The sequence below is a fragment of the Fomitiporia mediterranea genome (assembly GCF_000271605.1).
Source record: "Fomitiporia mediterranea MF3/22 unplaced genomic scaffold FOMMEscaffold_8, whole genome shotgun sequence".
Taxonomy (NCBI): Eukaryota; Fungi; Basidiomycota; class Agaricomycetes; order Hymenochaetales; family Hymenochaetaceae; genus Fomitiporia; species Fomitiporia mediterranea.
Window position 1 is genome coordinate 2,579,608 of NW_006760393.1, and position 27,574 is coordinate 2,607,181.

At 49.6% G+C, this 27,574-nt stretch overlaps 12 protein-coding genes across 12 annotated transcripts; 6 read left to right on the forward strand and 6 right to left on the reverse strand.

Moving 5' to 3' along the window:
• Window positions 1-671: 671 nt before the first annotated feature.
• On the reverse strand, window positions 672-1,522 carry FOMMEDRAFT_90081 (uncharacterized protein; the record flags this gene model as incomplete). Its single annotated transcript, XM_007268753.1, has 2 exons — window positions 672-1,208; window positions 1,265-1,522. Coding segments are annotated over 2 exons (795 nt in total), but the record flags the coding sequence as incomplete, so codon positions are not given.
• Window positions 1,523-3,432: 1,910 nt separating this feature from the next.
• Window positions 3,433-4,102, reverse strand: FOMMEDRAFT_158692 (uncharacterized protein; the record flags this gene model as incomplete). Its single annotated transcript, XM_007268754.1, has 3 exons — window positions 3,433-3,871; window positions 3,955-3,989; window positions 4,046-4,102. The coding sequence occupies 3 exons, from the start codon at window positions 4,100-4,102 to the stop codon at window positions 3,433-3,435; spliced, it is 531 nt and encodes a 176-aa protein (XP_007268816.1).
• Window positions 4,103-4,527: 425 nt separating this feature from the next.
• On the forward strand, window positions 4,528-5,719 carry FOMMEDRAFT_30204 (uncharacterized protein; the record flags this gene model as incomplete). The annotated part of the gene is made up of 3 exons (XM_007268755.1): window positions 4,528-4,773; window positions 4,829-5,086; window positions 5,240-5,719. 3 exons carry the CDS (start codon window positions 4,528-4,530, stop codon window positions 5,717-5,719), a joined length of 984 nt encoding a protein of 327 aa, XP_007268817.1.
• Window positions 5,720-6,887: 1,168 nt separating this feature from the next.
• Window positions 6,888-7,436, reverse strand: FOMMEDRAFT_21915 (uncharacterized protein). The gene has a single exon (XM_007268756.1). It carries the CDS (start codon window positions 7,146-7,148, stop codon window positions 6,975-6,977), a length of 174 nt encoding a protein of 57 aa, XP_007268818.1. The 5' UTR covers window positions 7,149-7,436; the 3' UTR covers window positions 6,888-6,974.
• Window positions 7,437-7,755: 319 nt separating this feature from the next.
• FOMMEDRAFT_21916 (uncharacterized protein) lies at window positions 7,756-11,083 on the forward strand. The gene is made up of 2 exons (XM_007268757.1): window positions 7,756-7,938; window positions 8,003-11,083. Exon 2 carries the CDS (start codon window positions 8,018-8,020, stop codon window positions 10,658-10,660), a length of 2,643 nt encoding a protein of 880 aa, XP_007268819.1. The 5' UTR covers window positions 7,756-7,938; window positions 8,003-8,017; the 3' UTR covers window positions 10,661-11,083.
• A 109-nt stretch (window positions 11,084-11,192) lies between these two features.
• FOMMEDRAFT_126546 (cyclin-like protein) lies at window positions 11,193-13,683 on the forward strand. Its single transcript, XM_007268758.1, has 5 exons — window positions 11,193-11,321; window positions 11,380-11,723; window positions 11,796-13,050; window positions 13,124-13,344; window positions 13,456-13,683. The coding sequence occupies exons 2-3, from the start codon at window positions 11,508-11,510 to the stop codon at window positions 12,642-12,644; spliced, it is 1,065 nt and encodes a 354-aa protein (XP_007268820.1). The 5' UTR covers window positions 11,193-11,321; window positions 11,380-11,507; the 3' UTR covers window positions 12,645-13,050; window positions 13,124-13,344; window positions 13,456-13,683.
• A 522-nt stretch (window positions 13,684-14,205) lies between these two features.
• Window positions 14,206-15,369, reverse strand: FOMMEDRAFT_142138 (type 2A phosphatase activator TIP41; the record flags this gene model as incomplete). Its single annotated transcript, XM_007268759.1, has 4 exons — window positions 14,206-14,379; window positions 14,468-14,635; window positions 14,714-14,984; window positions 15,059-15,369. The coding sequence occupies 4 exons, from the start codon at window positions 15,367-15,369 to the stop codon at window positions 14,206-14,208; spliced, it is 924 nt and encodes a 307-aa protein (XP_007268821.1).
• Window positions 15,370-15,504: 135 nt separating this feature from the next.
• Window positions 15,505-17,697, forward strand: FOMMEDRAFT_126556 (uncharacterized protein). The gene is made up of 6 exons (XM_007268760.1): window positions 15,505-15,806; window positions 15,878-16,123; window positions 16,186-16,470; window positions 16,542-16,909; window positions 16,980-17,264; window positions 17,324-17,697. Exons 1-6 carry the CDS (start codon window positions 15,560-15,562, stop codon window positions 17,615-17,617), a joined length of 1,725 nt encoding a protein of 574 aa, XP_007268822.1. The 5' UTR covers window positions 15,505-15,559; the 3' UTR covers window positions 17,618-17,697.
• Window positions 17,698-17,863: 166 nt separating this feature from the next.
• On the forward strand, window positions 17,864-19,861 carry FOMMEDRAFT_21919 (uncharacterized protein). The gene is made up of 4 exons (XM_007268761.1): window positions 17,864-17,906; window positions 17,957-18,007; window positions 18,085-18,217; window positions 18,270-19,861. Exons 1-4 carry the CDS (start codon window positions 17,896-17,898, stop codon window positions 19,677-19,679), a joined length of 1,605 nt encoding a protein of 534 aa, XP_007268823.1. The 5' UTR covers window positions 17,864-17,895; the 3' UTR covers window positions 19,680-19,861.
• Window positions 19,862-20,496: 635 nt separating this feature from the next.
• On the reverse strand, window positions 20,497-24,274 carry FOMMEDRAFT_90409 (uncharacterized protein; the record flags this gene model as incomplete). Its single annotated transcript, XM_007268762.1, has 6 exons — window positions 20,497-22,584; window positions 22,641-23,219; window positions 23,272-23,352; window positions 23,414-23,863; window positions 23,922-24,084; window positions 24,132-24,274. The coding sequence occupies 6 exons, from the start codon at window positions 24,272-24,274 to the stop codon at window positions 20,497-20,499; spliced, it is 3,504 nt and encodes a 1,167-aa protein (XP_007268824.1).
• A 216-nt stretch (window positions 24,275-24,490) lies between these two features.
• On the forward strand, window positions 24,491-25,425 carry FOMMEDRAFT_158700 (Orm1 type endoplasmic reticulum protein; the record flags this gene model as incomplete). The annotated part of the gene is made up of 5 exons (XM_007268763.1): window positions 24,491-24,689; window positions 24,751-24,863; window positions 24,923-25,077; window positions 25,132-25,228; window positions 25,291-25,425. 5 exons carry the CDS (start codon window positions 24,491-24,493, stop codon window positions 25,423-25,425), a joined length of 699 nt encoding a protein of 232 aa, XP_007268825.1.
• A 352-nt stretch (window positions 25,426-25,777) lies between these two features.
• On the reverse strand, window positions 25,778-27,399 carry FOMMEDRAFT_88850 (NAD-binding protein; the record flags this gene model as incomplete). Its single annotated transcript, XM_007268764.1, has 7 exons — window positions 25,778-25,840; window positions 26,038-26,377; window positions 26,487-26,668; window positions 26,778-26,846; window positions 26,907-26,924; window positions 26,980-27,009; window positions 27,073-27,399. 7 exons carry the CDS (start codon window positions 27,397-27,399, stop codon window positions 25,778-25,780), a joined length of 1,029 nt encoding a protein of 342 aa, XP_007268826.1.
• Between the last annotated feature and the right edge of the window lie 175 nt (window positions 27,400-27,574).

Sequence of the window (27,574 nt, forward strand, 5' to 3'; positions counted from 1 at the left end):
TTCTCTCGCGATGACGAGGCATTAGCACCGCCTAGGTTCGTTGATATTCCGAGAGGTACCGACCGCTTCGAACCAACCGCACCTAAACCACCACCCAGATTACCCAGCCTTTGAGAGTTTGCTGACGGTCCGATTGGCCAAGTATCCAAACTCTGTGCGCTCACGCTCTCCTGCGGGGAGAACATTTGTGTTCCTGGAAAAGGGTATCCGCCAAGGCTCTCTGAAGGCGATAAGACAGTAGAAAGCGACGGATTGCGCTGGCCAGGCCCCACAGAGTGAAACGCGTCGTATGCTGCCTGATTACGCAGTCGACCGTTTCGTTCTGCTTCTTTCTCCCTCCTCCGTTTCTCACGCTCTCGTTCATCTTCTTCAAGACGTTCTCGTGGTCCACGAGATGATTGGATATTCAGCGAATTCAAATTATTGGCCAAAGTACTCATGGACCCAAAGTCACGCCTGCGGCGGCTATCACGATCTTCGTCCTGCGGGTCCATTCGCTGATCACGTCTTGCCAGGTTAGCAAGTCCCATTGCGCCTAACGTTCCGAGTTCACGTTCTCGCGCAGACAGATTTTCCGGGCCAGGAGGGACTCCTGGAGAAAGCAAGCCTGTCATTGCGGAAATGTTTTCCGCGATACTGCTTAGGTTTCCACCAGGTCCTCCACCCATTGTGTTCCCTGAGCTACCACCCATATTAGTTCCTCCAACATTCACGCTCAACGGAGGACCAAGCGGACCGACTCCTCGTTTCGTATGCAAGTTCTTCTTGGCCATTTCTGCCTTCAATACTGCGCCTTTCTCAATATCAATGCGTCGACCTTGCAACAAATCACGAGCACTAAGCGCCTCGCTACGTGTGCGGAACTTCGCGAAGCCTATGATCTGCTTGCGTGGTGGGGCAGGATTATTCGTCTGTTGGTTGTTCGCATTACTACCACCTGCAAGATCATTCGGGTCGACTGATGGCCAAGACGCGTTCGTGCCGTCCCGGCCGTCAATAACAACACCACTTTGATTTGCCGCTAATAGATTGTACGGGTCGTTCGCTCCAGAGAAAGGATAGCCAGTCTGATATGGTCCACGACCAGAAGCATTAGCCGCTGATGAGGGTGCATTCGATCCGTATGCTGTTGAATCTTTGTTGGGAATCTTCAGAGTCGCAGCCTCGAATCCCGAAGAGAAGGTAAACATATTCTGAAATTCGCGTTCCTGCAACAAAGTAATCAATAAACAAGCGCCATTATCAAGTCCACAATTGATCATACCTGCATATCATCAGGGAATCCAACAACAAATATTGTCGAAATTTCTTCTTGTTGAGTTGTAATGGGAACATTTGTTAATCCGTTCAAGTGAGAGACCCCCGATCCTGGCATAGGAGCACCGTGACTTGTCGAAATATGTGGACCATAAGGAGCCTGAGGCTGAGGCTGTTGTGTTTGTAATAGTCCGTTTGCGAAGGGCTGATTGGCAAAGTTATGAGCATGCTGCTGCTGCGCCTGGTTCGGCGCAGGCTTAGTCATTTGATGATTCTGCAACATGCCTGCAGCAGTAGCTCCTCCAACGGACGCATTGAACGGATCCATATTAGTGAAAACAGGCTTGCCATTGGGCTTCATCGCCTGGCTATCGTTGATGTAGTCATACCCACGAGTACCGCCAGCCTGCTGCTGCTGTTGAGCCGCCAGTTGCGCGAGAGGTTGCTGTGTACCAAATACGTCGGCTGCAGACAAGCCACTAAACTGATTGTAATTAATAGCGTTTACGTCGTGATTAAACCCAGCCGATGGCGGCCCTGCAACTGAAGGTCGAGCTCGTGGTGGGAGAAAAGAGCTGAAGACTGTGTTGTTCCGGAAGGTGGTATTATCATAGGGAGCTGTAGAGGGCTGGGAATCGCTTTCGGGGAAGGGAGAGAACTCAGGCTCGGCACTTGAGTTATTGTACAATGATTGCTGAGGGGTATGTATGAAGTGTTCACCGTGTGAGGCATAGGCTAGGCTGGCTCGCTGGCCATTGGGCGAGTCGCTTCGCGGGGGTGGCTGCGAAGCGACGTGCATCTGATAGGGATAAGCTACTCCTGAAGACTCAACTGACGACTGCGACGATGAGGAGCCCAGATGACGTCCCCCGACTGTACCACCGCTCCTGCTGGCGCCCGTTGCCTCAGAATCGGATGAAAAGACAGGATCTGTGTCCGCGTCGGTGTCAATCTGATCCAACAAGGAGCGATTGATGAAGTCCTCGTCGGTGCGGACGTGCTGGTGCACGGAGGCCGGAATGGAACGCGGCTGCACGATAGACGACGCCACGGTGACTAGCGGAGGGCCTGGTAACAAAATTGCGGGGTATGGGTTGAATGTGCGAGCGCGAGGTCGTTGTTGGACGACGATGTCGGTAGGTCGGAACACCAGCGAACTATCGCGTCAAACGCGTCAAAACACGCTCTACGGAGAGAGACAGGGGCGTCCTATGACGCCAAGACTCGTTGGGTAGCGCAGAGGACGGCGAAGGGATGGCGAGTGTCGACGTGCTCGTCGGCGACGACAACGACGACGGGAATTGATGGAGACGCGCAAGAGCTGAAGCCGCGATGACAGAGAGATGTGTCGAGGTTGACAGAACGGGGTAGAGCAGAAGAAGGTGCGAGCAGATGACAAAAAGTTGTGACAGTGACGGACAATGGGCGGGGGGCGCGACCGCTGTTGCCGTTGTTGGCGGGGTTCGGGAGAAAGTCGACAGTCGCGTGTGCTATGGCCGAGTCTGACCAGACGTTGTTTAGGGGAGATTGCTAAGCCGGGCTTGCCATATCCGTCACTAGCTTTCTCACGCACGGACCACCTCTTCCCCATTGACGCCCGCGTTTGGCGGCCTCACCGACGGCGACGGGCAACACGACCGTTCAAGGCACAGCATGTTGCGGGCTGGCTGAGTCCAGTACCAACCAAGTGTTCCGAGGCATCATTAGCACCCCACGACGACGATGGGTGTCTAAGAGATGGAGGGGTGGAGGTAAGAGACGGAAAGACAGTTCAGTAGAGAGTACAAGGAAAGAAAAGACAAGCCATCATCGGTGCTCTCCTCACAATTCACTAGTCACAGGTTCTCTCCGCGGCAAGGCCCACGATTTGCGATGTTTTCCCTTTCACGCATTTATTGTCATTTATGTCCAGGCGATCTCCCATTCTTCTAGCTACTGTTCAAACCGATCTAGCCACTACAATCACAATTTAATGTACATAATCTGTCCATATATGCGAATTAATACAAGAGGTGTCCCCGTCTGTGCAGATCGTGGACAACGTAAATTCACATAATACAGAGGCAATGATGACGCTTCCAGCACTCACAAGTGCGTATCCTGGATATCAAATATATCGCCTCGTTTTCCGCACGACGCACAGAAAAGGGTTAAAAGCTCTACTCAAGCGAACTGTCAAGGTCGTCGAATATCAATTACAATTCCACCCGTCACGAGCCCGAATGCAACCCATATCCCAAGTGCCCAGAGAAATGCACCAAAGAACCGCCACCGAGCACGAGAAACCGCCTGCTGCATGGCGTACGGCGACTGTGGGTCATAATAGGGTAAAAGAACGCCTCGCTCCAACTGCTGAGGTATGGGTGTTGGCCCATAGGCCCTGTGTGGATGCTGTTGCGGAAACGTAGCATTTAATATAGCGGCCTCATTGGCGCATGAAGTCGTCGCAAGATGCAAATGAGACGTTGACGCGGATTGTTGCTCGGCAGAAGGTTCAGTTGAGTCGATGGAGGGAATTGCAGAGTATGCTGGAGGAGGAGAGTCAGATTTCCCAGTGATCATCTTTCTTGTAATCGAGTAGCAATCGCGCGTGAGTCGGAAGACAAGTTGCGGGCTTGTGGGTAGAAACGTTGTGTAACGCGAAAGTCAGGAAGAACTTCGTAAGACGTAGAGTTCGAAAGGGGCAATTGAGGTCACGTCACAGTGACATCGGCGAAAGTTTTGATTCCTGTCTGTGTGATCAAGATTAGCCTTGCCTGGATCAGTCTCTACACTGAATTTGTTCAACCTCCGGACGGCAGCGTCGAGTCTCGACATGCCAAGCCAAGACCACCACTTCGGCCATGGCCGGACCCCAATGCATCGTCACTGCTCGAAGTACCTAAAACGAGTCCAAAGTGGCCTGTGAAGTTGGACACACTGGTTAACAACAGAGAAGAAATGAGTATAATTATAGTCTTTAGCCTTCTTGCAACGGGAACTCTCCAGAGCCGAGAAGTTGAATAAATACAAGAATTACACAAAAAAAGCAGACTGATGTCGTGTTGTGTTGTTGTTCATCAGGCTGGCCGAGATCCGAAGACGGCAAGTGTCGCAGATGCGCGTGACACATCATTCCTTACTTGCGATACATATCCTCCGGACGGACTCTGACCGCTCAGGTCAGCTACCACACAATTACTTATGAGTCGTTTTGCTAGGTTAGTATCCCCCTTTCCTTTGTTCCACCACTCTTTCCGTCGCTGACTGCCGTCCTCTGGCGCTGCACACATGATGCGAATAAAAACCAGAGTCGCAGCGCTTGTCCTGTCCCTCGTCGGCGCCGTCATTAATTCGGCTGTCGCTATCCGCGTCCTCTCTTTCTGGCGTGTGCTCAGGTGGGAGTCAGAGAGCGAGTGGGAGGGTTCTGCAGATGGCTGGCGAGTCGATAGCCTCAAGCTTGTGTGGTTGCTTGTTTCCGCGTACTTTACCACTGCCAGCGTAGTGTGCGTGATTGGGGCAATAGGTGTCATTAAGGTGTGTGGCATTGCCAGCTCCCTTGGTTCCGTCGTTTCTGAGCATTCCCCAATAGCGCACGCCTGCTCTCGTGCGCCTATATCGAGACTACTCGCTCGCAGACATCTGCTTCTGCGGACTCCTAACTGTCGCTGCGGCACTTGCCTCTTTCCGGCCGTCCGCACGCGCCACTGTCTGCGAGGAAATTTCTGGGCAACCGGAGCTGCTGCGCGACCTCGCGGAGGCCGGCCTGAACCCGGAGAACTGTGAGCAATGGTTTGAGCACGCCGTACTCGGTTTTGTGGCAATTACTGCCATTCTGCTCGTCGTCCGCGTAAGTCGCACCACACTCATGCCGCACGGCTCGCATACGCTATGTTTCTGACGTAACTCCATTTATGCACATCCTGACTCCTCAAATTCCGCTGATCAATCCACCGATCGCGCCCGTGTCCCTGATGAACTTTATGGTTCGATAAACAATCAGTTACAATTCATTTTCACCGTCTCGCACTTCTACAAGCAACTCTTGCGCCAGCGCATGTATGGCTGCATTGAACTAGATGACTCAGATGTTCCGCTTGGCTCCGTTGACAATCCGGATGGCAAACCCCAAAGAGTTTTCCTCCTTCCTGCACGCACACCTCAAGACATGTACATGGGATCAACTAGCGTGCCCGTAGCAGAGGGGTCAATGCTCGTGTATGCGCCTGTATCTCTCGATTCGTTGTCGGAAGCCGAAGCGCGAGGCTTGGCGTCGAATGAGGCGTGGGTTTCGCGGACTCCGTCGCACTCTCACACGCGGAGACACTCGCATGGGTCGTCACATTCTCGCTCCCATTCTCACTCAAGGAGCCATCGCCTCGGCTATGGCCACGTAACGTCGTACGGACGTTTTGACCTGCCATCTCTATCCGAGGAGAATCTGCTCCCGTCGTATACCGATGAGCCCGATTCGAAGATGTGATGCTGGGAAGCAACACCATTCAAATTCCATTCTTGTTCGGAAAGTATTTGGGTTCTTGGTAAATTATGAATGAAGAAGCAGAGCGTCCAAGGGTGTTCTCTGTTGATCGTTTCTGCACCGAGTCGCTCGCGCGCGCCTCAACTGCGACACCTCGACGGGCTTCTAAACAACTAGATGCCGTTGCAACTGCTTATTCACACACTTCATCCGTCGTTTTCGGCAAACCTTCCTTTTTCACTTTCAATTCACTCCCTGTTTGTATACCATCTGTGTATCCTGACATATTGTCCTTCTTTTCCCGCTTCCTTTTTAACCCCTCAATGGCACCCACCCCAATCCCCCGATTATCTCAAGTGGTGCAGTCGGCACTTTGTATGATTATTCAATATGCAATCCTGTTCTCTTCCTCAATCCTCAAGGTGATTTTGTCTGGAGCTTTTTCTGTAGTATTCAGCGATATTGATACTTTACTTGCTGACGTTTGCGAATCGAATGTAGTGTGTAGTTTTCCGGAGTTAAAGATTGGATCAGCTTATTCCGTTGCGAGTGCCAAGAGTCCACGTGCTTTGTGCTTTTCCTCATTGAAGGTAGTTTATTCCGACTCTGCAGGCGAACTCGGAAGAGCGGCCGCGTTCTTTGAATCTACCCAACTGTTTCATTTACACACAAGTAAACAAGGCCAAATGGGGACACGGGAGCATGACTAAAGGAAATGGCTGGTTCTGAGACACTTGTGCCCCTATTCCGATCCCGATACTTAGTCAAAACGCAGCGGCTCCGGGAGTAAAAAATGAAACTGAGTCAGGAGATGACTCTGTTGATTCTAAAATAGTAACATGCCGGATTTATATAAGTGTAGTCATGACCAAAACGTGAACAGAAATGTATTTGAATTTACGTCTAAGACACAGATTAAGCATATTGCAGGAATATAAGGTCCTATATTTGATTATTATAAACCTTAATCGTGAATATGTTGTCTTGTCAGCAAATTGCAAAAGTGCCATGACTAGACCTTTTCCCCACTGTATAATTACCATTTACTGTCCAATAAAATATGGGTATATGCTTGATAAGTTGTATTACAATGCATATATACATATTATCCAGCTTTATGCATATGCATATGACGGACGTATTGCTTTACATAAACGTCTGTATTGCAGACGGTGAGTATTGTCAGTAAGCGCCCATTTTGCATTGCTTCAGGTAATACGACATTATGGCAAACATGCTTTATGACATCGTGTGTACCTTAATATACATGCGAGATCATGTTCGGCCTTGTATGCACGAGGGATGCTCGAGGAGGGTGCTGTGAAGCAATCATGCTGGTTTGAACTTTCGTTCGTGTTGGACAGGTGAGTTGAGACTGGTACTCAAGAATTGATTTATTTGCAAGATACAAACGCATGTATTGCAGTGCCATTGAGAAGTGGATGAAACTGATGAACTGTTGTTAAATATCAATCTTTAGGAATATTAATCTATAGGAGTATGAGTATGCACAAGGAGACGCATTTGAATACTCATTTTCGTGAGCAGTAAAGCATTATTGATCACGTTGACAGAATCAGTAGTGTATGATCAAGAGCTGAAGCTGGTTTCACAAGACGAGCACAGACATACAGGGTAGCATGAAGTTAGTAGGAAGGAGAATGAGTCCTTCCAAAAATGATTAAACGCAAATACTTCAGGAGGCGCCTTCCACTCGTGCACGGGTAAAAGTAGACAGTCCATGGAGGCGATGAGGTAACCGAGAGCAAACCCTATACCACAGCCGCCACCGCCAGGAAGCAATTCGGAAGAAAATACAGGAAAGGAGAAAGCTTGAAAGCAAGACAGAACTTTGATGTATGCTCAGCTGAGAGACGGGCTGCAAAGGAGAGAAAGGGGAAAAAGACAAGAACAGTCTGGAAGACTAAGTTCGAAAAAGTGTGAGAAGATATGGCTGTTTTGGGCGGAGTGGTGTTTGTGACATGGGCCTCCTTTCGCAGCAGCGCCTTGGTCCCTGCTCCTCCTCCTCCTCTACCTCTTTCATACAGCGTCTTGCTGTTGATCTCCAACGATACTTTATATTTTCTTATAACACAGCCAAGCGACTTCACTTCCGACATTTTTCGCGCTTACCTGCTTTTCATAGTAGTTCGCCGTGCACTCTTTTCAGATCGGTTTCCGCCACAGTTCTTGCCATCTGACTTCGTTGTCTTGTCCAAATTGTGGGTCATCTTTGCAGTCGATTACTGTCGCCTTGTTGACGCCTTTTTTTGATAATTTTTCTAGTTTTGATATTTTTCCATGTCTCCAGCCGTTGTCGCCGCTTCGTCGTCACAGAGCTCCTCTAAGGACGCAACAAAATCAACGCGTCATGCAGATGCAGCACATGCTCAGCCTCGTCCGCGCAGGAGGGTTGTTAGGAGGCGTGGACGTGGGCGCAGGGATAGCATGGGGAGCGATGACGAGATTGAGCGGGAGACGATGAGCGATGCGTCCGACTCAGAACCTTCGTTGATGGATTCGGCCTCCGATTCAGAAGTGGAAAGCGAGTCTGAGTCGCTGGCATTACGCAACGGGCGACACCATCTTGATACACCGAGTACGACTCAGAGCCCGCCTCCTGGCGAGGTCGAATCGGCAGCGGCGCTTAATGGATTTGCGGCTTTGAAACCAGACGGAGACGCCAATGAGGCTCTTCAGCATCCGCGTTCGGCGCCTGCATTCCTCGATCCGGCAGTCACCTGGTCTGACATGGTAACAAGTGAGGGCGTTAATGGTGATGCGCAATTGCCTGTCATCGACTTCACGGAATTGCACGAACACGCAACTAGTGAACCGCCACACCTTACAAATCAAGAGGACGCGACTGGTTCCGTTGCGTCTGGCACTGGCAAGGAAAAGGAAGACGACTCTAGCACTCAACAAGGCAACGAGCGTCCTTCCCGTGGCGGGCCAGTACGTTCTCGTGGTGCACCTCGACTGACCGGTCAAGCTGCTAGGCAAGCATATCAGGAACGGTTGCAAAATGATCCGTCATTTGTGCCGACCGTAGGCGAATTCTGGGGCCATGATGATCGGCTATTGGACAGGAATTTGCGCAGTCTGAGTGGTTGGTGGAGAGGGCGATGGCAAGGAAGAGGGCGGGGTCGTGGTGGATTCATCGGAAGGGGCATGCGTGGTCGCGGCCGAGGTGGGTTTTTCGGCGGCTATAGGCCTGCACCCAAAGACGAAGAGGCACCAGCAGAACCAGAAGATTCCTCCAACGCTGTTGAGGGTGTACCAAATGTCAATCCTGAACTACCACCAATTGAGAAGGCTTGGACGCACGACGGATTTGAGGAGATGAAGGCTAGAGAAGAACGTCGACGTGCATTAGAACAACGCAAGGCTAAGAATCGGCCTGCATCACGGAACAGCGCAATCAACGCAACAGCAGGACCATCTCGTGGTGGATTTGTCCCTCGCGGCCGTGGCTCCTTCCGAAATGTGTCTTCACCAACCTCGTCTCGGGGCGGATCATCCTTTGCGCAGCGACTTCGTTCTCAGCCCGACAGACCATGGTACACGATGAAACCTGAGCACGTCTGGACAAAGCAATTCGAGGGATTCTTATACGCCGAGCCGTCTCTTAGACCGAAGCATGGTAAACCTGCCGGTTTCCGTGTGAGTCTGCCCGGGAAAGGCTCAGAGATCGTTCGCGTTCCTGCTCCGCAGAAAGCGATGGACGAAGTTTCGGGCTTGCGTTCTCAGCCACCTTCGGAGATGACTGCATCTACCGATGCCGGTTCGAGAATGGTCGTTGTTAATCTACCGAGGCCTTCAGCAGGGAAAGACGCGGAGGAATCATTCGTTCAACCGGAACCGATCACTACTGTTGAAGATCTTCCTTCTGACGCTGCACCGATACCGGAGCCGCCCTCCGTTGAGCAACCGGCCGTTCCGGATCCCCAACCTTCAGGGCTGGAAAGCTCTATCACTTTACCTCAACCGCCTACTCAAGATAATGCGGTTTCGACTCCCGCTCTCACCAGGGAAAGTTCTTTAAGTGACAGATCCGTCGCGGACGCGTCTGGAATCACGGATGGAACTGCACAGCTCACTTTGGAGGAAGAAAAGGCCGCTCCTGATATGGCACCTGCAATGCCAGGCCCTATGCCCCCTCGCATCCAGACGTCCTTCCCACCGCCTGTTCAACCGACACCTGCTTACGCCTCTTCACCTTACGCATATCCGCCCTCTTTGCCACCTGGTATTGCACTCAACCAGCAAGGCTATGCGTATGAAGTTGCTAGCGGACGTCCTGTGTACTTACAACCTACTCCTCCGCCTCCGCAAATGCATATCTTCAATCCACGTCCTATACCCTTTGTCCCCGGACATATGCACCACCATTCCCTTTCAGGAGAGTACATGCAGGCGCCGCCAACTCCAACGCTTGGTGGCATCGTTGACCCGTCTACTGGACAGCCGATTTTCGCGTTGCCGCGCCAGAACAGTCGCATTGAGATACGTGCGCCCACTGATACAAGCGATGGACAGTTCCGCGTAAAACAGATGGAGCGCCGTCCATCAAGCCTGCGTAGCTCGACGACTGCAGGGGTGAATGGTGAGACCCACCACCAGCAGTCTGCTTCGATGTCGTATGGTGCCCAGCAATATCCTCCTGGCCCGGTATACTATCAGCCAGAGATGATGAACGGTATGGGACCACAACCCACCTATCAAGTATCGGAAGGCGCTGCGTCATTGTCTCCTGGAAGCGAGGAGCCTCCTCATGTTCAACCGGCTGGTATGGATCCAAGCATGATGGGATACGCACCGTACCAACAGCAGTACTACTATCCGGAGCAGTACTACCCTGCGTATGTGGAGATGCCGCAGCAACATGGACAGTATGACCCGTATCATACGGACCCGCACCAACAGCCACCAGTGTACTACTAGCCTAGTCGAGTGATTTCGTTCCCGTTTCAATCACTGTTACTTTCTTCTTATTTTCTCCTTCCCTTCTCATTGCGATTTTAATTTTTGTTTTTTCTCTGAACCGTTGCGCTGTGTTGTTTTTTGTTTCATCTTGGCGGCTTATGTCGTTTCTCGTTTTGCATTCAGGTTTGGGCTCTGTTCTGACATTCACACATGCTTATACATACATACAACCATTCATACAGTCCAATCATCCACTTTCAGCCAATACTCATCTCATTTTTTTTATCATGACATGATACTCATATCCACGATGCTTTGTTTCCGTCTTCTGATATTTGCTTCATTTCTCGAGTACCCTGCTTCTGATGCTTGTGCTCTCTTGGATTCTAATCCACTACGGTTTGTATTCGACTGCAGATCAGTTGTATCGCAATATGCTTTGTTTATTGTCCCTTCGCTGCGAGCTCGTTTGGGGGTGTTTTAGTAAAAAAAATGTGAATAAAATTGGTGTTGCCTGTGTCGCTGCTGAGTATATGTTTGCACTTACGTAAGGCTCCGAGGCTATAACGAAGGAGTGACTCGCGCTTTGTTTGCGCCGTCTCTCTTCGTCAGCGACCACCACCATCCTCCTTTCTCTGGTCTTTCTCGTTTGTTGTCTCTCAACCTCTCAGGTGAACTGGTAAGTGTCTGGCGACGTCCAGAACGTCGTCAGAATATGCATTGAACCTTTCAGTTAGCTTCAGCTCGCCTTGCACTCGTTTGTTCGACCGGGCGCCCAGAATTTGTCCGTCTGCCTGCACACGCAGAGTCGCCGCCGCCGCCAGCCACCTCAGCCACCTCATTTACTAAGTCAGCAAACCCTGCAATGGCCTACGCCCAGCCCTTCCCGCTCGCGTCCCCGCAGGCAAACCAGCTGCCTAAGAATGTCTTTGGCCCTGATCTGGCCGTTCGCCTCGTCTGTCCGGAGTGTCGAGACCCTAATCCGAACATCATTGAGGAGTTTGGCAGTGGCGACCTCGTGTGTGGGACTTGCGGTCTAATCCTGGGCGACCGTGTCGTTGACACGCGCAGCGAGTGGCGTGTAAGTATTTGTTTTGCGGTGTCTGTTATCTAGACACGCTTGACCCCTACTTTCTACTTTTCATTGTATTAGACATTCGCGAACGACGAGGGTGATGACCCCTCACGTGTCGGTGCTGCCATTGATCCACTAATGGAAGGTATGGAGCAGATGGACACAGTTATCAGCTACAAAGACGGTGGATCAGGAGTGGCTCGCGAATTGCAAAGGGCAGCGTCGCGGTCGCAAAATACGCGATCAGAGCGTAACATGCTACAGGCATTCCGCGACATCTCGAGTTGGTGTGACCAATTCTCGTTGCCGAAAACGATTAGCGATATCGCGAAGCAGCTGTATAAACGTGCGGATGAGGAGAAGCTTCTGCGGGGGAAAAGTCTCGATGCAGTCATTGCAGCGTGCATCTTTATTGCATGTCGGCAGGCACACGTACCGCGCACTTTTCGCGAGATGTGTACACTTACACATGTACCGAAGAAAACTTTGGGACAGTGTTATAAGACGCTCGAGAAAGCGTTTAACCTTGCTGCTGCGGGTTCGAATAATACCACGCAGAATTCACGTCCTGATCCAGCGGCAACGACGACGAACCCGCAGGATCTTCTTGCACGTTATTGCAATCATCTTGGTCTGCCGCACTTGGTGCAGTCGACTGCTTCGGAGATCATTTCGATCGGAAAGGAGCATGCATTCACGGATGGGCGGAGTCCTATCTCGATTGCTAGTGGCTCGATTTATTTCACTACGCAGCTCCTCGGGGTACCGATGACGATGAAGGACCTCTGTGAGAATGCTGGTGTTAGCGAGAGTACCGTTAAGCTGGTATTCAAGATATATTGTGAGAATAGAGATGTGGTTGTGAAGCAGGAGTGGTTGGATTCTGGCAAGGCTAAGCTTGATAGGCTGCCTCCGTCGTCGTCGTAGAGATGGGTTTCATGGAACTTTCGGTTTTTCGTCTACGGGCATTGTTGTTATGTATTTAGTAGTAGTAGTAGTAATAGTATTTTTTAGTCGAGCAATACAAAGTACGTTGCCAGACAAAATAGACAGCTTTTGCAAAAGACAGGTACATGGGATAAAAGGAAGGTTAAGACAAGATGAATCAACGTTTTCCTCCCGCTCTTGATTTCGACTTTGAACCTTTCTTCGACGAAGCGCCCTGAGCTAGGGAGATGCTGCCTTTGCCTTTGCTTGCATGACGAATCGCTTTGCGAACATTCAAGACGTCGTCGCCTTCTTTCTTGCTCTTCTTTCCTGAGGAGTCGAGTTTTGAGATGAGAGCTAACGAAGCTGCTTTTTCGTCTTCTACAGAGCGCTCTGTAGGGTCGAACTGGAGGAGAAACAAAACAATGAGTATCATATTCATAAAATACAAATTAAAAAATTAAAAAAAAGTAACGTACCTTCCGCTTAACACCCCTCAACTTCTTCTCTCCCTCCAGGGTACGGTCGAACTTGCCCATACTAGCTGTACTAGCGCGCGTCGTAGCGAGTGTGCGCTCGATTTCTGATTTACGTTGGTCGCGGGTGGTAGAGGCGAGGTTTTGGAGTTGTTGGCGTTTGTTTTTGGAGATTCGGGCGTTGCGTGCGTCGCGGAGGTCTTTTTCTGGGTTGGCGTTTACATCTAGGGGAAGATAGGTGAGTAGGTGAATGAGCGTCAGTGAAGAAATGACAACAGAAAAGAAAAGAACTCGAGACACAAGGATCAGAAAAACCTCAAGTAAGAAAAGCATACCAGCATTAGCCTTAACCTCCGTCGCCCACTCCCCCTCTCCCTCCTTATTCTTCGCACTCCTCGAACCCCACCTATCAACCCATTCTCCCCTCTCTTCATCCCATACCTTCTTGTCTTTACGTTTCTTGGTGATACCCTTCGCAGCTGCGAACTTCTCCCATTTGGTTGGAGGTTTGGGTTTGGGGAGGGGTTTGGAGCGAGGGAGGAGGGTGGTTGGTGGTGGGAGGAGTGTGAGGGGACCGTCGGGAGTTTGTTGGGTGGGGAGTTGGAGGAGGGAGGTGAGGAGGGATTGGATGCTATCGCGGGCGGTTTGGTGGAGGTGGGCTTCGAGGTCGCGGCTGTATGTGTTCGCGTTCATAAATCAGTATTGTAATAGGTTAAAAGATGAGGGCGTACGTGTACTCGTCCTTGTCGATGGGATTTGGGTCTGTGACCGTTAAATAACCAATGTCGAGTTGGAGGTCTATGTCCTTCTCGACGGTTATAGCGTTACTGCAGGACCGTCTCTGTAAGTTTTTCTCAAGACTACCGGTCCTATGTTGTTTTCACTTACTGTCGTTCCGCTTGAGCGGTTAGGATGTCTGAGACGTCCATTTTCAAGATATCAACTGGCGGGTTGAGAAGAAGCAGAGCAGAAGAAGGGCAGGACGGAATTACGTCGATCACTTCCATAAAAGGACTTCCTCTTCTATTGAGATAAAAGTACATAATTTCGTACAGACTACTCTGACTCTAATACAAAGACAAATACTAAGCAGTGGCTGGGGCTGTCTTCAAAACGGCAACTTCATTAGTTGTCCCTAGCGCCCTCCAACCTGTCCCAGCTCCTTCTCCCTGTGATTTACTCTTCGGAAGTGAGCTAAGAGTCTTCGCGATGAAGTTTGCGTCCGTTAAAGGACTAAGGTCGGTCTTCTTCGGTAGGAACTGATGTCAACAAAGATTCGTGAATTGAGAATTCGAAAATAAATAATGAGGACGAGGACGAAGATGAAGATGAAGGTAGAAGACTCACCCTTTTAACATCATCGTAAGGTGCTTCCCATCCACTTGACTCCCTGATAACGAGTGGAGGTGAGCTGATGAATGAATGGTATATCCTGGTGTCGAACGTGCGGAAGAGGACGTTATCTACTCGGAGGGTGAAACGTGAGAGGATGAATATACATCCTGGCATTACGCGCTAGATCACAAGCGAAATCATTAATTATTGCTGTTGAATACATCCAGGGAGGATAAGACATGAAGAGAGATTACTTACGATTCGTACGAGTAGATGTGATGATCCGTTATCATGCAGTTCATCCTCAAATAGAGGAACCTCAGCATAAAATAGTATCGGATCTGGTCTTGTCAATTCAGCTATGGGGATCGTATGCGCTGGGTTCTCCGTATCCGCAGGCACGAAAGTCTTGATATCGTGCCCCGCGTTTGCCTCGCCTTCATGGCCCGCATATACTGTGGTGTACGTCCAATCATATGGCTTTGTAGGTACAGTCTTCGGCATCGGGAGTAGAGTACCAGGTTCTGTCCTGTAGTTCTTTTAGCATTTGGCTCGTTCAGTACTAGGCGGCGGGAGACGCACGCTCACCGACTCTTAATCCACGCATCTGCATAACCAACCTTAACCGCCCCATCCCCAGGTCCTAATTCACCATTTCGTACACCCCTCAACGCATTGGTCGTATCAAACGCATATTTCCAACCGCTCGGAATATGGAATAGTTCTAATTTGTTTTGCCCAAAGGTCATTTCAGGTAAAGGGATCCCGAGTGATTTTTGGAGATTGTCGGCTTCTGAGGCGGAGACGATTGGTTTGGTGGTTACTGAGATACGCCAGTTGAATATCTCGATGCTCCTAAAGCCGGTTTCTTCGTAGAGAGTGTGTTTTGGGAGGTCTGCTGCTGCTGTGTTCATTGTGTATGTTTGATACAAGGTTCAAATGGCGAGTGATGGAACGGTAGCACTAGTGGAACAGTGAACAACGCAACGCGTCTCGGTCACTTTCATTCATTCTCCTTTCCTTTACTCTGCTTCTGACTGCACACCTCAGACACGACCCTTGCAATCACACCAATAAAGTGCACGCTATAACTTAACTGGTATCATGGAAGACTCTCGTCCAAGCTCCCCAGAGGAACCACCACAGGACCTCTGGTCATCTATCCTCGACTCAGTCTCTTCCTCACGTTCAATCCCTTCAAAGCAAGTTCTCCTCCTCGGAGAATCTTCCTCGGGCAAATCTACAATTACAGCAGCACTTTTAAGGAAACCCGTTGCTGAAGATAAGCAAGAGGGTTATGACTTTGCTGTTGGGTATGATTGGGCAGATGTGAGGGATGATGCGGATGAGGGTGCGTTTTCGCGTTCTCCTGTCCTGTGTAATTCGTTTTGTGCCAATTGTTTTTTTACATGATTTGAATAGATACCCTGGCGCGACTAAGCGTATACGCTGTTCCCAGCTCAGCCTCTGCACATCTTGCCCTCCTTCCGCATTTCGTACCTCCGCGAGCGGCACTACCGCACTCAGCGGTTATGATCGTACTGGACTGGACTAAACCTTGGACTTTCGTGTCACAGCTTCAGTCGTGGCTTGCTTGGGTCGAGGCATGGGTAAAAGGGGATGGTTCACGCGATCTTGATGTGTTACGGGAGGAAAATAGGGAGAGATGTGAGTTGTTTCCTTTGAGAGCCCGGTTGTTCTAATGATCTGACGACCTGTGTTTTGACAAGTACAATCATATATACAACGGTATACCGAACCTATGTCGGATACCCTACCTACGTCATCTACTATGGGCGATACACTCCTTCCCCTTGGTCCTGGGACGTTAACGCACAATACGTCTGGCGTACCGATTATTGTGGTGTGTGCAAAAGCAGACTTGATTGACGACCAGGCAGATCCTCTTGTGGGCGGCTCTGCTGGGATGGGTGGTATGGTGAAAGGGAAGGGAAGTGAGTGGGAAGAACAGACAGATGGGATTATGCAGGTGTTGCGGGTGATATGTTTGAAGTGTAAGTGGTTATTGCAGACAGGCTTTTACTCCTTGACTCTGTATCTATGTTAACCGCGATTTTAATTTTAGATGGTGCTGCTTTGTTCTATACCACCCAAACGCCTCAAACACTACACAACCTCCGACAATACTCACTACACATGCTCTTCGTACCCGCAGCGCCGTCACCAGGACTCGCAACAGAGTCCGCCGCACACTATCGGAATCCATTCCCGTTCACAGAAAAGCCTAATATACTGGATCGTGACAGGATCCTCGTACCTATTGGTTGGGACAGCTGGGGAAAGATCGCGGTTCTTAGAGATGGGTTTGATGCCAAGATGTGGGGAGAAGCGTGGGATAATGACTTGCAGTCCGATGTTGACGCTGAGGGTAAGGGTGCGGAGCGTGGGGCACGGTCTCTATACTCTGACCTTGTACCGGATCGAGGTATCAAGGTAAGTTTGCTGTCTTTTTCCGGTTTCACTACGAGTAAATGAATTTGTCTGATGGTATTCTTATTCTTAGCCTCATCCACTTCCGCCGTTCAACGAGCCTATGCCGGAACAAGCCTTCCTTGCGAAGAACTATGACGAGAATGCGAAGAAGGGTGATCGGGATCCGCGAGCGGCATTCCGGAATCAGAACGAGATGCCTGGACAGATCGCTGCGGGTATTGTGGGTCCGATGGGTAGTAGTTCGTTTAACCTGCCGAATGTTGAGAAGGCACTTACGGAGATGGAGGGTGGGTTCGCTACTGCGGGTGCTGGTGTTGGTGCTGGTGGGGATAGGAAAGTAGGAGGAGGAAGGAGGGTGAGTAACAGGACTTTGATCAAAGGAAAGTTGTGATTTGTTAATTGATTGTGATGTAGGATGTGCCTGCACGGGCGTCAAGCGGACTGGCTAACTCCACTCTGGGCCAGTCGACGTCCAGCCGACCATTAGGTGGGCCAAGTCCACCACCTGGACAAAGTCAACACGAAGTTCTGCAGAACTTCTTCCAGAGCTTGCTGAGCTCACGAGGGGACCGTGGTACTGCCGCGCCTTCCGCTCCTCGAGCAGGAGCTGCCCCTACGAATGGTCAGAACGGCCAAAGCACACAAGGGCAGAATGGGACGGGCTCAGAGACGGGAGAGTTGAATGGCTCAGGGAGTGGTACAGAATAATAATGAGCGGTGTTCTTTTCTTTTACTTTTCTTCCTTTTCGGATACCAATGTAGTGTTCATTACCCTTTTGTGATAATATGAGTCGTTTTTGTTTTGCAATCATTGAATCAAGGCCAATGTGAGTTGAATTGTGGGTCCTTCGCCAAAGGGAAGCAAACACTGAAATAGAGCTGAGAGTTCCCACGCCCCGGGGCGGTCAGGGTCTAGGTAGCGGGGGCCTGTCTGATCTGGGAGATTGACGACTTGCTTCCTACCGCTATATACTTAACTACTACCCATGGGTCGCTGGTGCGCGTTTCCTCTCCCTCTCCTCTCACACTCCCTCATTCCCTCCTCAGGACGCTCAGACACACAGATGAAGTACTCGTCGCCAAGATTGAGGCCATTATGTGAGAAAATCGTCTTCGGTGTTAGCATTTCCGTCTCTGGGCCACTTACCTTACCGCCTCTCTCCCTTCACTTCTAGCAACGGCGCAATTAGGCGGTCTAAGGAGGGGGCAGATGAGAAGAGCAAGCCCTTGATGACGTACGAGGCCTTTGTAGAGAGCCTCGACGAGGACGACTCGTTTACGACGACGCTTATTGAGATTCTCTTGAAGGTGTGTGTCGGGTGCATATGTAGACCAGTCATGTCTTCTGACCGCGCAGCAGGAGCTTACAGACCGCCGGACCCGGCCAACGCCAGAGGACAGACGACTAATATCCATGCGTACTGTCGAAAACTTGCATAATTTGTCCATGACCGGGACGTACCAGGGCCAACTTTACAGCCGCTCGAGGAACAGGTCGACAACGCACGTCCATACATCAGGGATACTCTCAGACGAGGATGAAGATGATTTCGGGATGTCAGATGGGATGGGTGTGATGGAGGGTGCACGTATTGACTCGGCGCTGTATGATGTTTATAGTGGAGGAGGAGGGCAATTGGGGAATCCACGTGCGTATCCACCAGGACCAGCTTTCTCTCCGCCGTCGACACGCGAGAACGATATGTCTGCTCTATATCGTCCTTATCCATTTGATACTGCGTCGATTCCTGGACGCCAGCTGCCTGTCCCACATAATCATTTTGGGCCACCTGGGAGTCGTCCCCGGTGGTCGTCCGTATTCGGTTCCGGAGGCGGAAGCACTAATGAAGGGAGTCAGAGTGGGAATGGTGGAAATGCTACGTCGCTTGTGCGAAGGAATAGTATTTACAGGCCGAATCGTAGAGCGATCATTAGACCGCCGACGTCTTCTGCGTCTAGTTTGCCCTCTTCGGAGTTTGCGGAATTTACGACGCGTAGAAGGTTGAGCCATAGACTAGGCACGATGGCTCCGAGACCGCCGCCTCTGCCGACGTCTACTTCGTATGAAAATCTGCCCCGAGCCGCTTTATTTGACCCGCCTAGTCCGACTGGGAGGGACAACGGGACTCGAACTTCTTCGCCTTCTTCTTCTGTTGATGGAGAAGCTTCGGGTGTAGCAGCAGATTCGAGACGTCCTTCTTTACGATCTGCACGTAACACCTTATTGCGCGAGTCACGAGAGAACGATAACACCGTTGGTCAGGCATCTGGGGATATAATTGCGGATTGGCGAACCCTCCCTCCCGTTCCTGGGGCTCCGAGGATTCCACATTTATTACGTCGTGGTGGTATTCAACCACCTGAGACGATCTTACCTCTCCCTCCTGCAGACTCGATACTCCCGCCTGAACCCTCTTCTTCTGTTCCTGAGATGTTGGCGAGAGCGTTGATTGGGGATTCGCATTCGCCGCCTCCCGTTTCTACTGGTAGTACTGGTACTGCTGCGACGTCGACGCTGCTTCGTCCTGAAGGAAGCGGTAACAGTAGTGCCACTGGTGGTGGGACTCTGACTGATTTCGAACAGTCTATGGAGTTTGACCCGTGGTTCCGGCACGAGTTGTTGGATCGGCCTCCGGCAGCGGCGGCGACGATGCCACCTCGAGAAAGGGAAGTGCAAGAGACACCTGCGAGTTTACCTACGCCACGGTCTGTATCGCCGACTGACGATAACGTACCTAGTGTTACCAATAACTCGAGTGGTACCGCGTAATAAATAGAAATGAGTGAAACAGGGTTGGTTGGTGGATTGAGTAGCTAGCAGCTATGCGTCCTCGTTTCCTCTCAGTAAAATAAAATATTTTTATATTTTTCTTGTCTCTTTTCCTATGGTGCCCTTTTTTATTGCATCTTTCCTTCCCCTCCTCTTCCCTCCCCTCCTCTGCTGTCTTTCTTTCTTTCTTTTTCCCTTTCGATGTATGCTGGAATAAAAAAACGGCTTGCTGCGTAGTTACTTATGAAGGTGCCTCTCTTCCTCCTCTTACTTTCGAACTAACACTTAACGTTCGAAGTTTAATCTTATTTTGTGATGGTGATGAGCGTACTGTGTTTTTATGTATGTATGCATGTAGCTTTCTTTCCTTTTTACTTTCATGATGAATCGATGGTAGGCGTATGAAAATGCCTGTCTTATTGTGAATGATGGATGAGGTGGGTTTCACACCAATAGTACATAGCTTTTGAGAACCTCTTCACGCTCAATAGAAGAAGAAAAATCAAAAATCAATGAAGAGTGCAAGATCAAACCAGGTACACCGCTTCGGCATTATATTTTATCTTACATTCCATTACATTATGAACAGAACATTATTGCTGGTAATACATCGGGTTCATAGGCAGACTCGGGTCGATAGGCATCGTAGGACGATGCGGGAGTGAGACGGAAACAGGAACGGGGTAAGCTATGGGTGGAGGTGGGGAGGCTGATATGCCGAGGTTCAAGGGAGCGATGGGGGAGACGGATGATCCTTGTTCGAAATCCTGCGTTAAAAATAAATAAAATAAGAACATTGCTATAATCCAAAGGATTTTTAGTAAGTAAGTAATAAACATACATCAACATGTCTACTAGGAAGCCGACTCGTATTCTGTCTCGCAGAAGACTGCTGACGTAGACTTCGAAAATCATTATTCGAGTACGTCTTCGTGAGACCTTTGACTTCTGGTGAGCGAAGAAGGGCGTTTGGTGGTGAGACGGTTATCATGCCTAACATCTCTGCGGAATGAAGAGGCGAACGACGGGTAGGTGTTGATGGAATGGGTAGGGGTGGTGAGAGGAGTGTTTCCCAGTTCTCGATGGATAAGCTGGGTGTGTAGGTGGTTGGTATGTATAGAGGTGGAGAAGAAGAATCTCGAGGATGACCGGTTACGCTCCACCTGAGCTTCATTGCTTCCATTTTCGTCTTTTGGACGATTGGGAGAGAGTCGGAGAGCCATTGGGTGAGTGCGTTGAATGATTCGTTCGTGAGCCCGAGGAGGACGAAAACACCGCTGCTCCTGTTCATTGGAGTGACCTTTTCTAAGACACCAAAGACTGATTTTGCAAAGTCTGAAGGTAGGTTTTCTCTATTATCATGAATAGCTAAAGCGATTCGTTCGAGTGCTTCGCCAAATTCCTGCCCAGCCTTTTCGTCGAACAGTGATTCTTCGCTATCGGACAAGAGGCTAAGAAGCGATGTGAAAGCGTCGAATTTGCCACATCGAGTTGCTCGAAGTAAGGTTGACATGATCGAGGTTCGTAACAGATGATCCTCTTCTGTTGCATGCGAGCTCAGTGCAACGGCTACAATCCCAATAGCCTCGAAAAAGATATTTACATCCAAAAGTTCGCTCAGAGTCGAATAAAGTAATCTCATACTCTCTTCTCGTAAAAGCGTCCTGATCGCCCATTGGGAAGTATCGGATGCACTTTGCATCAGCGAGGAGAGAACGTTTCCAGAGCTCACTACGCTCCAAAGTGCCATGCGCTGCTCGAGTGAGTCGGTGGATGTTGTCTGCTGCACAAATGTTACAGTCTTCCGCAAACGCTTGACTTCATCCCGTAGGAGCCATTCCGCAACACCGGTACAACCATCATCGAGATCCCTGAAACGTCTGATAAGATGTAGTTTGTTATCCACCTCTTGTAACCCGTAGAATGCTTGTAGCTCGGATAAAATAGCGGGAATGACCTCCCGGACCCATCTCCTTCGTCCATTTTCGGGAACCGATTGCCAGTTAGATGAAAGTGCGGATGGTAGGACATGGTCTAGAAGCCAGAAGGATTGCGTCATGTGGTGAGAAGCATCATGACCCCTGGGGCTGGCTGCGTACGTAAGGAGCGTTTTAAGGACGGTCTTCGATCCAATTGAGCTTTGTACGTCCAACGTAGCAGGTACCACAAGCGTGATAAGTGTATCAATGCACATCTGGCGCACGGAATGCGACGCTGCACAGACAGCACTTTCTTGTGTGTAGATCAAATCAGCTGCATCTGTGCACACGAATATATCGGCAACGGCTTTGGCGAGTAACGCAATGTCCCGCGTTGGGGGTGGATAGCTCGGAAGTAGGCGAGTGAGCAGCCGTAGGAGGTCATGACAGTTGAGGAACTCCGCAGCTATTTCCGGCTGGGACCTTCCATGAGGGACAGTCAGATCAAACTGCGTCCGCAACTCCGTGCTGGACTTTATGAGGTGTTGGATGAGGTATACTGGAAGTCCGTTTAGCCCGTGATCCCAGACGGTTTCGAGTAGCTCCTTTTCGCCTGTAAAACGCTTCTCAAGTACATCAATGACAACGGAGATGGCTACTCGAATGTCAAGTCGTCTCTCCATGGGGTCGAGTTCGTCAGGTGTTCTCGTCAATAAACTAACCGCGCCGTATAGCCCATCTTTCGCTATACGAGACGCGCGCTTGAACTCCATCACTTCATTGTCCGTTATGTAATTTAGCGGTACTTGCAGGTTCTGCATGACCTTAACGAAGTCTGGGCGCAGCATTGAGTTTGGTTGTTGTGCCAATATCTTCAGAATATGTTCTGCGTCAATACCGGCCTGGGAGGGTAAATCGTCGTCAAGTGGTAACATGCACTCTAAGCGATAACCCATTTGCCTCATAAGCATGAAGTGATTCACAATCTGGATGACAGAATGAGCGAGTGTCCGACGACAGTCAACAGACTAAAAGACCCTACTTCTCTGTAGCCATGCACATTCTGCCATAAACGGAGGACAGCCAGAGTTCGCTCACGGCACACTTCCACTGGCACGCTATCTGCCCATGCATATACGGCGACTGCCGCCGCTACGCCCACCGCGGCCCTGATGAAAGCAATGAAGTCGTCGTGAGATACTGTCTGAACGTCCTGCCACATAACCGGTGGATGGGAAATCGCTTGCGTAGGTGGAGTTTCCTGCAGCCGGTCTAGCACCTCATGGTTTGACGTCATGTTTTCAAGCCAAATACCAAAAGAGTTTTCTTCAGCAGCGATCTCTCTAATGAGATGTGCGGCGACACCGAAGGCAGCCTGAGTATTCAAGAGAGAATCTTCAAGGACTTCCCATCCTTTTATCCTATTAAACAGTCTATTAGCGGCACGCCGCGCACCCTCCTCCTGCGAAGGATTATCTCGAATGTGCAGAATCGCGTTAAGAGTTTGTTCATCGTTCAGCCGCCGAGATACATCCAGGTTCGCGGCAGCGTCAAGAAGGTATAGGAGAGTTGGTCGATCCAGGTTTGGTTCCGTGTACATTCGAACTAGGTCGATATTCTCCTGCGGACGTGTTAGTCATACAGCGCTATGTGAAGTTATCTAGTCAACTGACTGTTATGGATTGGACCAATAGGGGATGCTGAGGTGCGCATTGAGAAAGTAATTTTGCCAAAAAGTATGCCTGGTCGTCGTTCTAAAGCAAAGAAAAATGACATTGTCATCCTTACCGCACATTGTCTGGGTCTGGTACTAACATATTCATCAACAGAATCCCCAAGTTTCGCAGCAAAATCCAGCAAGACCTTCTCATCCACTGCATCTGATACCGGACGAGATGTCATCTCCACTGCCTTTTCAAGGTTCATGTCTTCCACCTCCTGGTCTAATACGGTATACAAATGCGGAAATTCTTTTTCCTCCCAATCTTCATTTGATGGCTTTAAACAAAACATGAGCCGGATGATTAGGGATAAACTCGGCCTCTGCTCCAGCGGTATTAAAGTCAGTAGACTCTGAGCAAGTTCGGTTGGATTACTGTTATTCGCTGGATCTAATGCTGGAGGAAGCGTGCTGTAAGATATTTGAGGGACCTGCTTGGGAACATAAGATTGTGGGGAGCTCTGCTCATCAGAAACTATTTCGCCATAAATTGCGAGGGATAGTTTCTGGAAGTTGCCCCGTACAATCATGAGACGTGTCGAAAACTTGTAATGGATCTCGTGAGTGCGTATGCCAAAATAAAATGAAAATCATATATCACACCTCTGCGTTGTCAGAGTCGATCTTGAATTCGACTTGACCTCCTTGGTAGGCAATGGAGGTTGGTACAAGCGCATTACTCGGCTTGGGTCTAGGCTTCCCGTCTGTACTAATGGGAATGGCATTGAAGTAGACATCGAGATATAGCGAGCTCGGTTCAGTTTCCCTGGTGAAGCTTCAGTTCAAGGACTTGGAGATGGGAAGCTGGCATACGCTACGATGTCCTCCTGGAGTTTGAAAGGACGGGCGCCAGTGGGGAAAATTCGAAGTGAGTATACCCGAACAGGACATGAGAAGCGTACGGAAGCAAGGTTTCCGGGTCCCTGTGGCTCTAGCACGACCCATTGCAGCAGCATCGTCGCAGTAGCTGTGGGCTGAAACACGGTTGAGTGAGACGCGGTGCTGAGTATGACGCGCGAGAGAGCTTTAGTGGCACGTGACGGATATATTTCTGACGAGGAGGAGCCAGACATCTTTCTCTCGGCCTCGGTGTACACGTTTCCCCCATTCGCCACCCTACTGCGCATATCTTGACCACATACACTGAGCATCTCTTCTTCTCCTTTACTGCAATGCCAATGTCGCCGGCAGTCAAACTGTCGCCCATTCAGATCACAGGCTCTCTTTCCCCATCACGCCATGGCGTCCGCTTAAAGGGGCGTCCCCGCTCCAACAGTCTCGTCAAGGTCGAGAAGGTCCAAGATACTCAGGAGCAGATGCTCGACCAGAGCATGTATGTCAACGTTAATGTAGAATGGGTCAACCGCAAGGGTGTGTTCTCCCCATCCGTCACCACTTACTCGTCACTACGTCTGCTGACGAACGGATATAGGCGCTTGGGCGATGCACCCTTTACTATCATTACTGGGCAAGGCCATGATAGATAGCATACCTGGAATGACTCCGCAAATAAGCTGGACTTCAGTCAATCTGCTCTACAATGCAGTACGTCTGTTGCCGACTTATGACTCTGAGCCTCAGACTCACAGAATTCTATTCCGCAGTTGACATACTTAATGTTTCACGGTGTCACCGGAATTCCCTTCCAAAGCGAGTTGCATAGCGGTGCCTACGATGATTTAACACTATGGGAACAGATCGACGATGGAGCGCAATATACGCCGGCAAAGAAATGGCTCTTCTGTTTCCCTATTGCTGTGTACGTGGAACACACCTTTCTTTACTTTCCACAGTCAATCTGAATGTCCGCCAGGTTTCTACTTTCGACGCACTATACCCATTATGATCCATGGATCTTCGCAATTAATTTGACGGCTCTTATCTTCAACCTACTGCCCAAGCTTCCCATGGTACGTCTTCGCAGATCTCAATGTTCTCTTTGGACCGTATTCTTACTCATCGGTCATTCCAGTTTCATCGCAAGCGTCTACACTTGTTCCCCAATGATCCGAGCTCTAGCGCAGCTACTCCGGTCTCTGCAAGTTTCCCACCAAGTCGAACGCCGACGCCGGACAACAGCGAGACACTGTCGCATAAAAAGAATTAGATATAATTATGTTTGCTGTCTCCGATTCCGTGAGACTCGTCGGACTATTTGCTTCTCTCCGCTTACTTCTCGTTCCTGGATGACCATGCACACAAACGAATCTAATATTTACAACAGATACTACTTATTTAATGCACCACCCTGTTCATCCTCGTATGCGAGCTCTACACGATCGCGAAATATAGTGACAATAGAGATACATCTACCTTCCGGACTTCATTTTGATAGTGAGCACACACTTAGGTGGCCTGACTTCCAGACTCCTTCAAGAGCTCCCGGTAATGGCGTAAGCGCAGCCTACAAAGTGGACCGAGATCAATCTCCCCAACGTATTGTAATGAATGAAACAGGCTTACAGATTCCGCAGCAACATCAAGATTGTGACTTTCCCTACCGCGGGTAGATATATGGAAGCCTGTGTTTACGTTTACGTGAGACCCATTTGAGACCGACAACAAGAACGAGGTTTCATATATGAGTGAGTTGCATGAGTGAGTTGCATGATGTTCATTGAGATTCGGAGGGGAAGTTAAATAACCCAAAATGGATTGAGTGCCGGCGGCATTTCGAGAACACAAAAACACAAAACGTATAACGTATACGTATACGTACCTTCTCCCGAACATCTTTCTCAAAGTTCTTCTCCGACGCAACGTTGACGCAAACACATCCGTCTTTTAGCCATGCGGTTTTGATCTTGTATGAAGGGCTTGGTACAGCGCTGATTACTACGTCTGAGATCGCGAGGCAGTCTTCGAGGGACTTTGTACTGGGTCGGACGACGTGGTGTGGATGATATCGTCTTTTTATACTGGCTGCTGCACCGGTTTCAGAGTCGGTTGGTATAGAGGGACGTTTCGTGTATTCTTGGATAGAGTCAATATCCACGGAGAAGACTCGCGCACCGTCGTTCGCGAGGAGTGCAGCGAGTGGGCGACCGACAACTTCCGATCTATCAATCAATAAATTTCAAAGAATAGAAAAAAGAGTTTTTTTTTTGATATAAGTCTCGAGGAACTCATAATAATAACTTCGAGATGAAGATGGAGGATCCAACATACCGGTTAACGACCGTGATAATCTTACCATACGCACGGTCTCCATATTTCAAGATCGTATTATACACACCGATGTTCTCGAGGCATTTGACGATCGCAAGGGGCGTGCATGGGAGAATTGACTTGACAGTTCCTGGAGGAGGGTCATCTGAGACTGCAGGTAGAGCTGCGTTGGATGCTGATTGCTGTGTTACAGCAGAGAGAACGGATGCAGGTTCGATGTAACGGATGCTTGATATGTTCCACTCGGTGTTAGAATATTAACGCGTGCGCATATATGCGGGGCTCATAGACGTACTTGTGGTATAAGTTGTAATGGAATTTGACGTTGAGGCCTTCGACATCCTTGATCGGACTGGCAACCTATGTTATTAATATTCAGTAGCTAGATAGAAGATGGAATAATAGTTGGTTCCTGCGCACCTGCTGCAGATAATGATCCTATGTATTTTGATGAAAAAATAAAGTTCTTTCGATATTTGACACGAACACAGACCTGCTGCACCCCGAAAATCGGGTAATACACCTACATACACACATCTCTTATAGTGAATCTACGGTAGATTTCATTTCTGTAGCACAAGCTTACCATGATACCATCCACACTCTCATCCTCATTCGCTTCAATAATCGCCTCCTCCACACCCTCCCCTTCTCCCAACTCCGACGACTCAGCAGCGCCAACCGTTCGTAAGACGAACTCAAATCCAAGCTCCTCACATTGCTTCTTCGTGAACATGGCATACATCCTGCTCGGCTGTGATGATGTCGAGAGAATGCCAACAAGCTTTGGCGGATGAGAGCATGCAGCGAGTCCAACCTTAACTTCGGCACGGAATGTATCTGCGATACCGTCTGCCTTCAGCAAGATACCCTTTCCCGTTGTATCATCTAAAGAATCCTGATTTGATATCATTTTAACAATAGGACGCGGTACAAATGAGATGACGGGAGAAGAAGAGCGAATGGAAAGTACGTTGCTAAAATTTTCCTTTGAGGGATTTACCTTCGGAGAAGATCAAATGCTTACGCCTCGTGTGTAGGATTTTCTCAACGGAACGTGTAGAGAAAGCTCACATGCTTCAGTTCAT